Source organism: Odontesthes bonariensis, chromosome 18 (genome assembly GCF_027942865.1).
Source record: "Odontesthes bonariensis isolate fOdoBon6 chromosome 18, fOdoBon6.hap1, whole genome shotgun sequence".
Lineage (NCBI taxonomy): Eukaryota > Metazoa > Chordata > Actinopteri > Atheriniformes > Atherinopsidae > Odontesthes > Odontesthes bonariensis.
The window spans coordinates 18,371,962-18,388,454 of NC_134523.1; the positions used below are offsets into that span (position 1 = coordinate 18,371,962).

Here is a 16,493-nt window from a genome sequence, read left to right on the forward strand (position 1 = left end):
ATGAGTTTATTTTTATTTATTTTTTTTTATAAATCATTCTTACAAAATTGGCATTTATCTATTTCATTTGTGGCCTCTATAAAAGTCTTTTCTTAATTACAAGGTAGGAGAGGAGAAGGCATCAGGACAGCTGGGCTTAACTGAGTCCTTACAGATCAACAGCTATTACCACCAACTGGCTGTGTCGTACAACCAATCACTGATAAATGATCAGAAACAGGAAGTGGTCATGCATTGTCGCCTCAGCAACAGTGTCCAAACACAACACGAAAGTGGGGCATCATAGGAAGAGAATGGAAGCTGTGACTCATCCAGTGTATGAAGTTGGGTTGTTCAGTCCCTGCACACAGTGCTGCTGCCTCCCCTCTACTGGAAATAACAAGTTTAGGACAGACAGTGCTCGGCGTCAAGAACTCAATTGTTGATAAAAAGGCACAAATCAAGAACAGACTCGTTTCCAGCACACACGACGCGGCCACTATAAACACTAACTGCCTGGCACATTTTGGGTACATTTTCTTCCATCTGTGTTTAAGATCAAGATTAGGACTTGCATAATTTTCCCCTGATGAAACGACAGAGGCGTTTCAGCAGATGCAAAGGTTTTCCGGGGAGCCGAACATGGCGTGCATTACACTGCAACCCACACCAACTGAAAGATAGGACACTTTCTGCTGCTAAGCTGTGAAAGAGGCAATTTAAGCACAACTGTGTCACAGACTCAGACCCATTATTGTAATGCATGAGGGGAGGATGTTGCAGCACAATCTGAAAATGTTTCCATCTGGTACAGGGGACCCAGCTGCTTATTATTTCCCATGTGTCAGTTGGTGTAGTCATTATTGGGACTTTATAATTTCACTCCCGTGGAGAGCCAAGATGGTGCGGCCCAATCCAATTCTAGATCACTGGTGTATGCAATCTTTTCAGGAGTTAAAACTACTGTGACGACTCTGAAAATGTTATCTCCCTCTTGGGTTGTTCTCTATGAGAAAAACACTAGAGTGTGATGTATGTTTCCCTGGGAAAAACCGATGCAGAGTGAGACGTAATATGAGCGGTATATTGGCATCTGCGTAGACTGATGTGCACAGCACGTAGAAAATAAACTGAATAAATAACACAAACTCCCCTCAGCAATGCAGGATCAGTCTTAATGTTCTCGTCGCGTCGTCTCAGATCGTACAGTCTCTTTTTTTTCTTCCTTTTTTTTCTTAGAAAATAAATATCTATGTACAGTGCTGATTGCAGGGCTTGGAGTTTGTTGGTGTTTTTTTGCGGGAATTATCTGCAAAGCTGGGGCACAGGGTTTTTTCTTGAGATGATCAACAACGGTAACTCAAACAATCAGACATAAAAGGCTTGAGATGGATTCAGAGAACACGGTTATTTGAAGATGAAATCGTGACCAGATGCAGACTAAATGAGGAGCATGTTGTCCCAAGAAATCACATTCTCATGATGCTCGGACGCTTTTTCTAGAGACTCCACACTAAACGAAGGATAAATCTCTCCTGGCAAAAAAAGTCCCACTCCAAACTTAAATACAATGTGTATACAAACATAATATTCGACAAATGAAATGAGGGGAGAAAAACATGTTAGTTCTACTGGGTTTGATATGCTGAGACAGACTAGCTTTGATTGACAATGAAAAGGCTTTTAAAAATACATTTGACTTGAACTCAAAATAAAAACAAATCAGCAGAAAAAGTTGAATGTGAAACATCAAAATTGATAATGACAGCTAAGTGATGAAGAAGCTGTACAGTTTTGGCTGAGATCATCCTGAATGCCCACCTGAAATGAAAGGCCACAAAAAGCATACTGCTTTCATTCAAGCGTCTTCAGACTAAATATGTGAGTGCACGCACGCACGCACGCACGCACGCACGTGTTGCATGCTGCATGCAGACCTTTTGACAGCACGTGGCTGCTAAGCTGCTAGCCCGCCATTTTCTCAGACAGCTGATCTATTTGAAAATCTATCAAAACTCGAGATAGCAGAGTATTCTATTTTGTTCTGGTTCTGAGATCATTTAAGGTGCACACTGTCCAGCGTAGATAAAAACGGATGTCAGCAGATGTAGATGAGGAAGAGGCACGGCCAATGTAACATTCAGCATGGTTACATGCACAGTTGTGTTAAGATATGGTTACAGCTCGACTTGGCTATTTAACTGGAGCACTTTACTTGTCCCAGTATACATGCAGAGAAGCATAATTGAGTTATTGACTGATGTTCGTCCACTGTATGAGAACGTGTTCAAGATCTTCTGCAGCCTCCAACTTCCTCCGTGTGAGATCACGGCACAGACGTCGTCTTTTAGTTACTTGAATTGTGATTTTTGGCAGAGGAGGTTATAAAATGGGATTTTGTTTGAGTTGAGCGACAGCCTGGAGAGGCTTTAATTGACTGCAAGTTGACATGCGGTCTTAATTGGCTGATTTTCAGTCACAATTTCTATTGCGTTTAGCCATCTGAAAAAACATCCCAGAAAAACATGTGAATGAGAGCAGCTTTATTGGGGATTTGGCTGTTTTAATATACACTTGCACTGTTGTTTTTTTTAAATGTTATGTACAGAGCTCATAGGCCCATTTGGGTCTAGGATAGCGTATAAATGTTAAATTATCCGGTTTTGAGAAGCGTTATTTCATTGGATTTTGGATGGACCGACACGTTTACACGTATTTTAAGTCTAGCGTCATGTTAACATGCCGAGCTAGTCAGGGGATGGTTTGTTCAACTCGGGAAGCTGTCCTCCCGAGGCTAGCACCAGCCAGCAGGTCATGTTTGTGGGTCGCTGTTTTCAAAACAGTAGTCCTTTAATGTGCAGTGTTTCATCAGCAGCCTGTCCTCTGGGAATAAAAACAGCTCTCTAAGTGAAATAGCTTTACTTAATTGAAGCCTAAATGTATCTCTGCCTGACAAATGGAGGAGAAAACCTTTTGTCAATTTAATGGCTCTGAGGTCCTCTGATATGTCAAGGGAAAGAAAAACAGAAGAAAGAGCTACAATGGACTAATGAGAATATTTCAACACAAGAGCATCGAGGCATCTCAAACTGATGTAGGCAACATGATGTGCAATAAACAATTTTAAAGGCAGACCCTGATGTCGGAATGGCACTGATGCGCTCAGTGTTTAAACTCTCACTAAAAGCTCTCCTTTAAAATGATGCAGGTCACTAAAGACCTGCTATGGTATGAAATGTTATTCCCTATAAGGATAGCGCTCAGAGACTGTGCAAAAGAAGAAAAGAAGAAAAAAGGGTGAAACGAGTTTGGGTTAGAATGCAACGTTCTGCTCCATTTCATCCAGAAATGTTCATTTCACTCGTTCCAACGGAGGGAAAATGTACTTCGCTTAAGCTTATGGTTGGATGAGCCAACTTTTCAAGGCTCTGTACACTCAACACACACACATACACACAAACATACATACACACACACACACACACACACACACTCACTCACACAAGTGAAAGTACAGCTAACTTGAAAGAGGAAATAAAAGATGAAGAGAGTAAGTGGGGAAAAAAGATGAGGAACGTGGTGAGTGAGGGGAAAATGGGACATAAAATTAAATGTTTTTTCCAACTTATCTCAGTGATAACAGGGGAGCAGATAGATTGTTTGAAAATCCATATCAGCACATCAAGGAATGAGCCAAGGATGCGACAGACGGGGTGTTGTTAGACATCAGGCTGAAGGATGTGTGTGAATAGCTGAAAATACCAGGAAATAATGACTGCTTTGCTCTTCAGAAAAAAAACCAAAAAAACCTTGACTATTAAACAGGCATTCCATAGCGAGTCCAGTATTATGTCCTGATGCAGACGAGGGAGGGTTGCTGGGGACAACCAGTAGGATTTGTGGTAGTACGGGTTGCCAAGTTTGCGGTTCCACCTTCCCTCTTCTACCACCCTGCACATGTGCAGACAGAGCAGGAAAGTCAGTGTTGTCCTTGTTCGTGTTGTACAAAAAAATATTCTATCCAATAGTTCTTGTTGTCAGTAGTGTGTGCTGTGTGTTTGCACATTTCTGAAACATACAGTACTGTTTGGCATGTTTATTGGTTTGTATACTCGTCTTTGTCTGCATTTTTTTGTTTGTGGTTTTCTTATCCAAATGCCGTCTACTGATTTCCTTTTCGTCCCCTTCGGCATCAAGTCCAGGCAGCAGCGGCGCTGTGGTCATTGGCAATGTGCTGAGTGGAAGACAGAGCAGTGTCTCTCCCTGTCCACCCTGCTGTCGTCCGACTACTCCTCCTACCCTCCACAGAGTCTCTCTCGCGTGCCTCCCCCTGTGTGGGGTCTCCCCCGAGGGGGCGGCGGTCCTGTCAGAGCCTCTCAATGTCCCTGTATTTCTTGCGGAGGATGGAGACCTGGTCCTTAAAGAGGACAGGGTCCAGTCTCATCTGGGAATGGACGAGTGGCATGGCGCCAAACCAGCTGGCGAACTTGTTCATGCAGGTCTGCCGCTGGGCGAAGTGGTCGGGATCGGCCCAGCGAGAGGCCCTCGAAGACTGGTGGGAATGAAGAAGATGATGAGAAATTAAGAACGAATCAAGGCCCAATCCCAAAGGTGTTGCATGTTATGCAGATCCCTCAAAAAGAACACCTTCAGCAGCTCAACTGTTTTGAAAAGGACCAGTGAATGCTTTATCCTCACTTTTGTGTTTAAGACACACAGACATTTATAGAAAAACCTGGTTTTGCTTTATCATCGTGGGGCAGTGTGTGCACACTGATGAGAAAAAGAAATAAAACAATAACTTAGTAACAACTAAGACGTGTCAAAATGAAAAGAAATACTTTGCAATAGAAAATGTAATTGGAAAAGCTAAAACAACAGGTAAAACTGAACTAAAACCAAAATATAAATTGCGTAGATACACTTCCAAACATATTTGGAACATAATCATAATCTTCCTGGCAACTAAAAAAGTTGGTTTCCATTGTTTTATATCAATAAATCCTCAGCTGGATCATAATCTGTATGTGGGCGGTTTGGAGCCTGAACTGAGAAACCCTGATGCAGGGCTGGAGAACTGATGTGAACTTTGTGCTTTTCTTTTGGCTTCTGTGCCGTTTGTGACTTTCCTGTTTACCCATCAACTCCGCCAAAATTTTTTAAGACAATAATTTGTTGTTCATGAAGCAGAAAGAGTTCGCTCCAGTTGAAAGGCTGTGGCACTCAAAGGATGGGAAGAAAACACTTAGTCAGAGTTCATAAAAGGGAGGACAAATTCAAGGAGGGTTATATAACAACTTCCTCATCTGATGCTGTAAAATTGTTACTAGCTCAACTATTTCCTGTAGGAGGGTTTTTATTGATGCATACCAGCTATTCTGGACTGATTGTTGCCCTTTCTGAAATAACAGAAATGATGTTGAACTACAGGTTCGAAGGGTTTAATCCCATCTGGATGTGGTGAAAGAGTCATGGCCCCCTTACCTGTCCCATCATTGTCTCTTTGTACTGTTTCTTCTGTGTGACCTTAATGGGGGGCAGCTTGGTGACAGCAGAGACCAGGAAGTTCATCAGGATGTCCTCACAGTTGGCCAGCTGGTCCACCATGTTCTTTAGGCTTGTGGGTAAGTAGTTGGTGTACAGGTAATGATAGTACCTGGAATGGCAGGAGAAAAGGGACCAACCTCTCAGTCTTCACAAGCGTTGTCTGTCTGACATTTAACATTTAATCATCCTCACTCACTGTCAGGACGCTTTGAATCTAGAGATGCAAGGAGCTCCTATCTCATAGTTTTAAGCTGATAGAAGTACAAACAAACAGCACTACCTGCAGCAGAAGGCTTCGGGTAAATAATGACATATTCCCAACACAACTAAGGAAAAGAATGCAAAGAACAAACATAAATAAAAAAGCCAAATTAAGCCGACTGGGGATGGATTTACAGGTGAGCCATAACAACATAGTAACAACAACCACACATCTGTACTGAAGTTGGGGTTAGTTTAGTATAACATCTGCATATGTCCAAGTAGACACTGAGTAAAGAGCTTATCTAAATGCATCACATATTTTAGAATCTGTTAAATTCCAGGTTTTATTGCATGACTTTGAGTTCTTGGATGGATTGAATGACTGACTTATTGAAAGTGATTAAGCGTTCGACTGTGATGATTGGCTGACTTCAGTTTAATGGACTGGTCTCATCAGAGCAGAGTGAGGCCATATCGAAGCTGACAGGGCTTTAGTTTAACTTAATGTAAGAACTATGGAGGGCTGTGGAGCAGACAAATTGACATTTTTTGATGAAACGTAGTCAGTGTCAAAACACTGGTTTCCCGAGGCTGTGCTTCACTGAACATCACTTCTACTTTATGATTTCCAGATCACTGCATCAAAGGGTTCTATAAAAAGAAAGGCAAGCGAACACTGGAGAGTAGAGCGTAGCAAAATTGTGTTCCCACAGAACAGAGCAGAGGTAAGGAGTGTAAAAGAAAACAGCCGAGCCGAGGTGTTCTACATGGACTGCTGGAGGTATGTTGTGGGGATCAGAAGAGGAAGACAGTGTAGGGTGCAAGAGGTGCTGTACCTGTGGAAAATGGCGGCGCCAGTCAGGACCATCGAGTAATCGTTTGTCCATTTGGATGTGTAGCCCCAGCGCTCCTTGTTGCTGTCCCAGAAGTGGCTGCGGGCCGGGTAGCCCACGATTCGCTCAGGAAAACTCTGCCAGACGGTGAACGCAAAGTCCACCTGAACCAACACAAACGCAGATTTTACATTTATATCAACAACAATGGCATCCATAGAAGATATGTTTCCTCAGGAGGAAAGTTATAGATTATTAGAACTATTTAAAATGGGTACTATACTTATATTATTTTAATTTTTATTTTTTTATATCTCATATCATTTGGTAGTCTTTCAGCATGTGATGTGAAGAATCAAACTAAACAAAAAACAATATGGTAGTCGCAGCTCTAATGCTCTAGTGGACCCATTTGGGAAAAACCTGCATTATGTGGTCTAACTTATAAAAACAACTTATTTATCTAGACCTGACAGCTTACTGTACCGTAGGATTGTCAACATTGTCAATACCAAACTGAACGGCTAAACAAGAGCCAGAAGAATCTTTTTCACAGCTAAACAAACAATAACTGCTCTTATTCATGTCCTAAAACTAAAGAACAAATTATTAACACTATTAAAGACATTCCTCAAGGTATTACTAAAGAATTACAAACCCATGAGAAGTGATGCTGTGGAATGTTTTCTTGCTATTTTTTTTCTTTTGTTTAACCAAAGCTGCTAAACTATATCTATTTACAGTATTTTATATATGAAAAACACAAAGGGGGAATGAAAGAGACTACAGGGCGAACTAACAAAGGAAGCACACGCTTAAGTGAAAATACAAAAGAGGCAGAAGCTCGTCAGACACAAGGCCGTCTATTTCCAAGCAGCTGCCTGCAGTCAACTTCTGTGGCAACGATCAAAGCGCTCAATCAAATAATTAGACAAAAGCATCAAAAAAGGCCTGAACGGCTCCTCATACAGCTCCCTTTGTATTACAACACATATTTCCACATTATGCTGTACTGAGAGAATGCTTTAAAACGACCCACTCTACAACATTGCGGCTTATTTTTAGGAGTTCTCTCTGCATGAATTTATACAAACTGTATAGGCAATCACAAAAGTAAATCGCTTTTGTTGACATTACCACATACATGTAAATAAACATGGTGATTACATTTATCCATCCGCCTTCTTTTTTAAATGAGCCAAGATGATATGAGTCATCAGAGAGATCAAGCATGGGAAGCCAATAAAAAAACCCCATAAAAATTCATTTCAAAAGCATCATTGTTGACAGATATTTCTCCTCCTCACCCTCCCCTTTTAAGGCTGAGGAAGTGTGAGTAATAGATAAGTTGATCTAAACACTGATGTTCGTGTGAGTAACACAGGTGGCTTTAGTTTTAGGGGATGGATTTTCCCTCTCTGCCTTGCCATCTTGATCCACACAAACTAATTCTGTGCGGTTCAAAGCAGCATCTGGCTTCCCGTGGTGCCGTGCCAGAACATGCCCCCGGAAAAGCAGGAACAGACCAGACAGCATGTGGAATAAAAATGCCTCATAACAGCGCTGCTCTCAAATAGGGGATTGGAGAGGCACGGAGTGATTACAAGAGCCAACAACATGAGATAGATAATTAAAAAAATAATAATAAAAAGGAGGAAATACAAGCAGGAAGTCAGTCGAGAAGAGAGAGTGAGTGAGAGTTAGAGTAGTTTGAAAATCGCGCAACAGAGCGAGAACTTGAAAACTCAGGGGAGGAACAGACACAAAGATAAAAAAGAATTGAGAGAAAATGCAATGAGAGTAGCGTTTGGTGCATGGGGAGAGATTTTGCAGAAAAGATGAGAGAGGCAGAAAATGGCATTTTGATTCTACTTAAATTTATTAAGTTTTGAGATACCTCCGTGGTGGACAACACTGTGTCTTCATCCAGGCTGAGGACGGCATCGGTCACTATGGTCTCATAGGGCAGGAAGCGGCTGCTCATGACCTGCAGGGAGAGACACAGAACGCAAAGTTAAAACCACATCACTGGATTGAGAACAGCTGAATTCTCCCAGCAACATTAATAAATGATTATTTGGCTGGATGGCCTATATTTCAGATTCAGCTATTCAGTTCGGAAAGGCAAGGGAAATATCTGAAAAGCACTTGGGTAGTGAAATCTTATGAACACATTGCTCCTTTTATAATTAAACAGTAACATTTTGAAGATGTTGACTCAGACTGATGACCGTTCCCACTGAACCTGCTTTAGCATAATGTTAATGTTTCCATGGAAACATTTCATGAGAGTCTCTTTCTAATTATGAGATATTGTACCTGAAATAAAGGAATGGTCTCATTTTAACAAGGAAATTATTTTCTGTTGACTCGAGTTGACTTGGCCGGCACATTGGCCCCTCACTTCGAACTGCTTATTTGGGTGAGCAAATTATTGACCCGAGTACCTTCTAATGATGATTTAACCTTCATATACTTTCTAAAATGCATCTGCGTCCAAACAATGACAAAGAGAAAGTCCGAATCTGGATCTGAAACACTGACTGTTGCCTGAAGCTAAAAAAAAAAAAAACTATCCTTAAAATGCAGGTTCATATAGACCCATGTATCCTACAATGTAGCCTAAACTGCAGCTTCTGTGCATCCTGTTGTAACCTGCGCACTTCACAAGAAATGTATCTACACAAAGAGGCCACGCAAACAGCACAAACTGCGACTGGACCCCTTGGTCTGCCATATTTACAGGGCATATGGCTTTGCTCAACTATAGTGCCCCAGTGAAACAAAAATGTGTACTGTAACAGACGGTCATATACGCCATCACCGATAATGTCTTCTATGAACGCTTTTCTCACTCCTAGAACAAGTAACCTTTGTTTTAAATCCCAATTGTTTGGAACTCTGCCACCAACTATGACTGTAGGAGAATAACCGCAGTCTGATGCAGACATCATTACACAGGTATGTTAAGCTAACAATGGCTTAGGTCACTCATGTAGACTTTCTGCAGGGTCTGCTGTGGTCTAACAAAAGCACCATTAACCAAGCTGAAGCCAGCACATGTCTGTTGGATAGCTTTGCAAGTCTGGACAGAAAAACTTTTAAACTGCTACATGCTCTGATTACTCATCAGCTAACTGCTAACTTGGTTTATCACACAGTTGGTGTTGAAAGCTTCCCCCCCCCTTTTTGTGGAGCTGAAATTGGCTGCAAAATAATGCAATGAGAGTGGCGAGACCAAATCAGAAAACTAAAATTAAAGACAAGCGCACCAAATAGGCTACTGAGCCAGAAGAAGCCATGCGCTAAAAATTGCGCAGTTAAATGAAAATTCACAATACTTCCGAGTGAACCCTTTCACACACAACTAGATATGAACATTTGTTCATCTGAAAGTACTGATTATTACAGATGCCTTAAATCTGAACTTGGACTGAAAATTGTAACAAATGCAGCTTGCAGGTACCCCCCTCGCCCCCTCTCTGCTGTGCTTCAGCTCATCCCCCATTGCCCGTCTTAGCAGAGTTGACTGACATGCCTGAACAGAGTAGTAATCACAGCAACTTTAATAGGGGCAGCGGTTAACACAGCTTACACATCTCTCCTAGCCCTGATTAGTTGTTTTCACGCAGGCACTGTGGATTCTTATAAATTGCACTGCATTGAAGAGCAAGAGAAGCCCCCCCCTCCACATATTGCCTCATTTATTACTGTCTGCGCATAGTGACACTTTCAGCAAATATGACAAAGAGTTATCTTTATTCTCTTCCTCAAGTTTTGTTGTAAATAAGTACACCCACGCAGAGATGCAGCTCCTTTGAGTCACAACCTTTTGTTAAAAAGTAGATCCACTGTTGGACGTAGATCCACCTTTACCAATTTTGAAAAACAAAACTCTTTTAGCCTCCAATATCTGCTCTATGCAATATTTAATGGTTACTCACGTGTTCATGGGATTCAGTTGAGACAACTAGCCATGACAACAACAAATAGCAGTGCATAGAAGAGAAGAGAAGAGAAAAGCCAATATCCTGCGCTTTACTGCAGGAGTGCCCTGTTGTTTTCAACTGTGACAGAGTGCTGATACAAGTTTCCATTACTGCTGCAGGGTCGTCTTTCTCTTTTAAAATCAATAAAAACACATACACAGAACCAGAGGCATTGTGTGAGTCATGTGTTATGCATGTGGTTCAAATCTACTTTTCTTTTGAAAACAGAATATCCTAGTTTTATGGCAGATGAAGCCAAACTGTAATACATGGCTGGCCTTGAATGTTTACCGGAAGCAGAGATGGTGGTGTCTGGGGCCTGGTGGGGTGGATGGAAAGATCAACATCTTGAGGATATTTAGATGGGAAGTCTGACTCGTTCTCGTTTAACTATGAGTGTGCATATTGTAAACTGGATGTGTGCAACCTCCCACACAAACGGCTCACAAATGGATGGCTTAAATGGGTGTTGCTACGCGCACTTCCACATTAACAGTTGATCCATGTAAATGCTCACACTAGGAGCCTGGAAAAGCCTGTTATTTAGTTATTCAACAGAGCCCAAGGTCAGGCCTCTTCAAACTAAATGTATTCTTGCAAAAAAAACAAAAAAAACAACCTGCACCGAAAACCTATTACATTTACATCCAAGCATGGTCAGTGCTGACCTCTTTTCTCTATTAAAGCTCGCAGTCATTTACCTGCTGCGCTTCAGTTAATCATGGCCACAACAGCAACAAACCCAAGAAAAACAAGAACACGTGGCTTTGTTATCACACAGCATGGGGCCTGTTATCCTCTGTAGAACTGCGACTCAAGTTTACTTTTATTATCAAAGTACCACAGAATGCAAAGAGTTTCAAAAAGTACTCAAACAGCCAGATTGATGTCTTTTACTTGCTTTCTTTTTAAATGACAAAATGTCCAAACCTTAAAGATTTTAGTTTGTATGATAAAAAATAAGAGGGCTCCAACAACCAGTTAAATAAGTAGCATGACTCCAACAACATCATAGCCTGGGAATTCCCATGCTGCTTTGCGCTCGATTTCATTCTCACTGCAAAGTCAGCCTGGAAACCACCGCCCTTATTTTTGCTAGAGTTTGGGAACCAATCACAGAACGGGGGGGGGCAGCAAGACGATGACGACGTCTATGCGCTACACCGAAGCTTGTAGAGCGTTAATCCAAAATGACAGCGGACACAACGTTACCGTTCAATGCAGCCTTAGAAAGTGTTTCGGAGTAGATTCACCCTAAGGTCATTTGAACCGTGACATCCAGCCAAGTAGCCCACCCGAAGTTTTTCCGATATTGGCTGAACATCAGCTGAGTTACCGAGTTATCCCGAATAGCTTAGTACAAGCGCTAACGGACCCTGGCAGTATCTCCAAAATTACCACACTAAAATCACATGTCATGACACCAAACTTCTACAGTTGTACAAATATGGTCTGTACTCACAAACGATGCATTTGGAAGTTTGTACATAGTCCAGGAGTTTATTATTATCATCAACACAAGCCTGATAGCTTTTCTGCTGCCAAAGCTTCGTTGACGTCACTTCTGGGAGCTGGGAGCTTCAAAGTAAGATGAGGGTTGATCTACTACTGTAGACAACAAAGCAAGGCTGCTCAATTTCTCCATTATTAAAATAAATTCACAACTCTACAACATAAAAATTCATGTAGAAAATAGCATATAGGCCTACTTTGTTGTCAATTTAAGTAGCTTAAAGCGCAAGTTTACTTTTATTTTCCATTTTTTTCTTCTTCCTCGTCAAATTTCTGTCGTCATCTGGTATAAGTGATACAATTGGCTATGAATCGCGCGCAAAGCAGCATGGGAAGAACCTGACGTCATTTGATAGACATTCGTAGCGCCCAATAAACGGCTCTAAGCATTCGTAAACCACGCCTCAAATACGAGAAAATGCACACCTAGTTCCCAGACCACCATCTCATCGAGATTGTGGACGCGTCAGCCAGGCTAACAACATCATACAACTGCTGCTATGTTATGTACAAATACAGAAGATTAATGGCCTCTTTACCATAAACCAGTCATGTTTACTGTGTTTTTTGGCATATCCATTGTATCCACTTTTATTTTACTAACTGTTGACATCAAAAAGAAATGCACACGAAATACAATTTTTTCTTTTCACTTCCAAACCAGATTTCGACGTGGTTGGAAGAGAGATTAAGATTGCATTTTCACAGATATACCTATGTTTTAACGTACCGGCCATTCAAGTTTTAGAGAGCCTTTTGCTTCGCCAACAATGCGTCACTGAGTCACAAAGTCAAATCCAGAGCAACAGCAGTGCTCAGCAGAGTCAATGCTGCTTCAAAGCTGCTCCTAACAGAGGATTGTTGAGGACAAAATAGAGATCAAAAGTCTGGAAAGAGGCCTCTGTACAGGCGGAGATATAAAGGAACCTTTTACCTTTAATTATATAGTTTCTCATCTATACGTTGTTACTACAGCAACCCATACAGATAAATTAGTGTCTGTCCTAAGAGAAGCATATAACCCGAGTTAAAGAACTTTTTGAGCTTCTAAAAGTCTCCAAATCGATTGTGTTTGTTTTGTGTTGAGATGCAGATGCTCTCATCAGACATCCAGAGCTTCTGAATGTCCTTAATTGTATCTTTAAATGTACACACAATTAACTGAATTCACTATCTTTTTTCAACAGACACATGAGATGACTTAATTTCAAGTTTACATTGAAACAAACTACAGAAAAATAGCATTTCTTTACATGTGGACAGCTAACCAGCAAACATTTCAATGGTGGTTTACACCCCCCCTTGTTGGTTTATTATTAGTATCAACACAAGTACATTCAGATTCTGAGAGCACATGTTGAGTTTAGCTTTTATTTCACATTACTGACCAGTTTACTTCTGGTTACTCGGAAAGGAAACATTTCTCTAATCAAAGATGACAACTATCTCTAATATTATAATGCCCACAGGAGGATTTATTTTAATATTAGAATATCTTTTTGTTTTTTCACATGTCTGTGATGTCAAACTCCCGGGTTTATTTACGCCATTAAGAGCTAAAACAGTAATAGGAAATAGAAAAAACAAAACAATGGCAGCTACAACTACAATGCAATCTCTGATCAGTTGGACTAAAAACACAGATGGGATGGCAGTAGTATAAAGTATAAAAATTCATCGCCACAGAGACCATAAATGTAAACACAAACTTCTGTCCCAGTCCCTATGTTAGATGTTGATATTTGTACGTGGATACATGAAATCTTTCATTTCTGAGCAACAAATTGGTTCAACCAAAAGGGCAAAAATCATAGTCACGAGTTAAACAGCTAGAAAGTTAGTTGGTGCTCTGTATATTTAAGAAGAATCCATGCAAAAACATTGATTCCTTGAGTTTAAATTTGCATCTGCATCTCAGACTTCTTACTCGTGCTTCAGCACACAGTCGAGCAATCACAATGTCTGGCAAGGCTGATGTATACAGCTGGTCCAGTCAAGAGCCATTCCTTTTCATCTGTCCTAAAACACTCCACAGGCAACAGTTTATAGTGTTGCTCATATTCTTAACATGCCGAAGAGGCAGAGGTGTGTGAGTGACAGTTGTGTTTACAGACAAAGAGAGAAAATGAGAGTTTAGCGGAAAGATAAGAAGCGGCAACCTCCTCCTCACTTCACTGTCACCATTACTGCCACGAAATCCTGCGAGTATAGAGAGAGACAAAACAGTCCCATCTTTTGGCTCCGTGTTCTCCGCTTGTTTGCCTCCAAAACTTGACAGAAAGAATACCAACGAAGAAGAGGAGAAGAAGATAGGCGAGAGGAGAGGAGAAAGTGACAGCAAGACAAACAAGGAAAAGAGACAAAGCAAGAATGAGAGGCTGATGTTTCCAGCCCCCAGACGGTTTGTAATGTTAGAAGTGAGACTATTAGCCTGGGGCTTCCTGCTGCTCTCCAGGAATGTGAGCTCCTACAGCTCTTACTGCCTCCAGCACTTTATGTCCTCCTCCTCTGGAAAGGACAGAGGAGAAAACAGAGAAAGGAGACAGGAGGACCACCAGTGTGTCTAAACCACATAAAGGGCTGCTGGGATCGTCACATGGCTTAAATCAACAGTCATAAGCCAGCTTTCAGGTCAACATGCCAGGGGGACAGATGGAGGGACAGAGTGGAAGTCGTTGCAACCTTTTTCTCCTTTTCATCAGTTCACATGAAACTTTTTAGCAACAAGAAAAAAAAAAGTGCCTTTATGGAGAGCTTTTTTCATTCTGCAGCTTTGCCATGTCCGTGTGACATCTTAATGTAAAAAAACATGTACTCTGAGACAACAATAACACTCTAAGAAACAGCAGATTAAATACAAAGCAGTGAAGGTAACGCCTGATGGAAAAGACCAGTCATTGTGATTTTTTTACTTTAAAAAAATAAATAAAAATCATTCAACTTTACAGAAACAGGAGCTGAACAAAGCACCATTAAAAGATTAATGAATTACTATATTTACTCCCAAGCTCACACATGTTAGCAATGTTCATTTATTTATTACTGAAAATTCTTCTTTTTTTTAACATATATCCTAAAAGTATACTGAAATCCTAACCTATCCTAAAATCTACACTTGGTTATTCATTTATAAAAGAAAATCCCATTATGGAGTGATATCAGCCAGAACTTTATGACCTTCAGCCTAGCACCGAGTATGCCCTCCTCATCCTGCCAAAAGAGCTCTGACCACACAAGGTTTAGAGAAAAACCATCTGAGTGTGTCCTGGGGTGTCTGCTACCTGGCTGTAAGCATAGATTCTTTGGGCCTTGTGGGATTGGGAGTCTTTGCGGATTGGGCTTGCTTCCCACAGATCCCATCTGGTTTGTATCTGGAATGAATATCAGGCTGTTTGTTGTATTCTTTAAGCCCTTCCTAAGCAGTTATTACTGAGACCACTGTTGTCCAGAGAGTTGAGGCTGCAACTGTAAGGGAGCACTTTTGCCATGTGGTGGAGGGAAGGATAAAACGGTTAGCTTTAGTTCAAATGCTTATTTGTATACTGCTTTTCTTCTCTTGTTGGCCACTCAATGGACTTTTACACTACAGGCCACATTCAGCCTTTTACAAGTGTATCTTTAAAGCACTTTTTAGTAAATACATTTGTTTGATTAGTGGGGCTTTTTCCTCTTTAATACACACAGTAACACAGCGATGAACAGATTGGGGCCAATGCGGCGCTCAACGTCTAGCATAAGGACACAGACATGCGAACTGGGGAAGCCAGAGTCAAACCGTGACCTTCCAACTGGCAGACGACTGCTCTACCTCCTGAGTCACAGCTGATTAACGTCAGAACTTTGAGCCGGCCATTCCAAAACCTCCTATTTATTCGTCTTTATCCGTTTCTTGTTAAAATGGCTTGTGCATTTTTGGATTATGCGTTTATGATCCACTTTCACCAAACAGTCCTTTAGAAGTAGCTTCTTTGTCTCTAGAGTATTTCCCAGCAGCCTTCTGGCTTGTCCACATGATTCTCATCAAATTAGAGACAGCAGTGTCAGTTGAAGAGTAGTGGCCTTCTACTGCAGCCCTGCGGTACACGCTGCTATCGTACAATGCTCTTCTCACAGTCAACTCACGAACACGTACAGCCAATGTCAGAGAGGCATTTTTCTCCTGGGATGTTGTGTGACCTTACACTGTACAGATACATGTGTCTAGAGCTTTGTTTGTGCATGTCCTCACAAATGAATACTATGAGTTCGCTAGCTGTAATATGCAGATGACCTCTAGGAGCAGCGGAGGACCAAATGTGACCGAATGCAGTTTTGCAGCTGTAAAAATGGCAGAAAAAGATAAGCTTGTAGAGAAAGTCTTCATGTACCCACCAATATAATACATCCACGGTACCCACATGTTCACGATGTATCATTGTCATTGCACAGT

The 16,493-nt window shown here is 41.2% G+C and overlaps 1 protein-coding gene across 1 annotated transcript in view; it reads right to left on the minus strand.

The window, feature by feature from the left end:
- Window positions 1–16,493, minus strand: part of ext1b (exostosin glycosyltransferase 1b) — a 127,908-nt gene continuing 111,415 nt past the window's right edge. Inside the window, exons 8-11 of the mRNA XM_075450177.1 lie at window positions 8,461–8,550; window positions 6,567–6,727; window positions 5,464–5,635; window positions 1–4,531 (exon numbers count right to left, since the gene is read on the minus strand). Of these exons, the coding sequence (XP_075306292.1) occupies window positions 4,346–4,531; window positions 5,464–5,635; window positions 6,567–6,727; window positions 8,461–8,550 (609 nt within the window). The 3' untranslated portion in view covers window positions 1–4,345. The remainder of the gene's footprint in view (window positions 4,532–5,463; window positions 5,636–6,566; window positions 6,728–8,460; window positions 8,551–16,493) is intronic.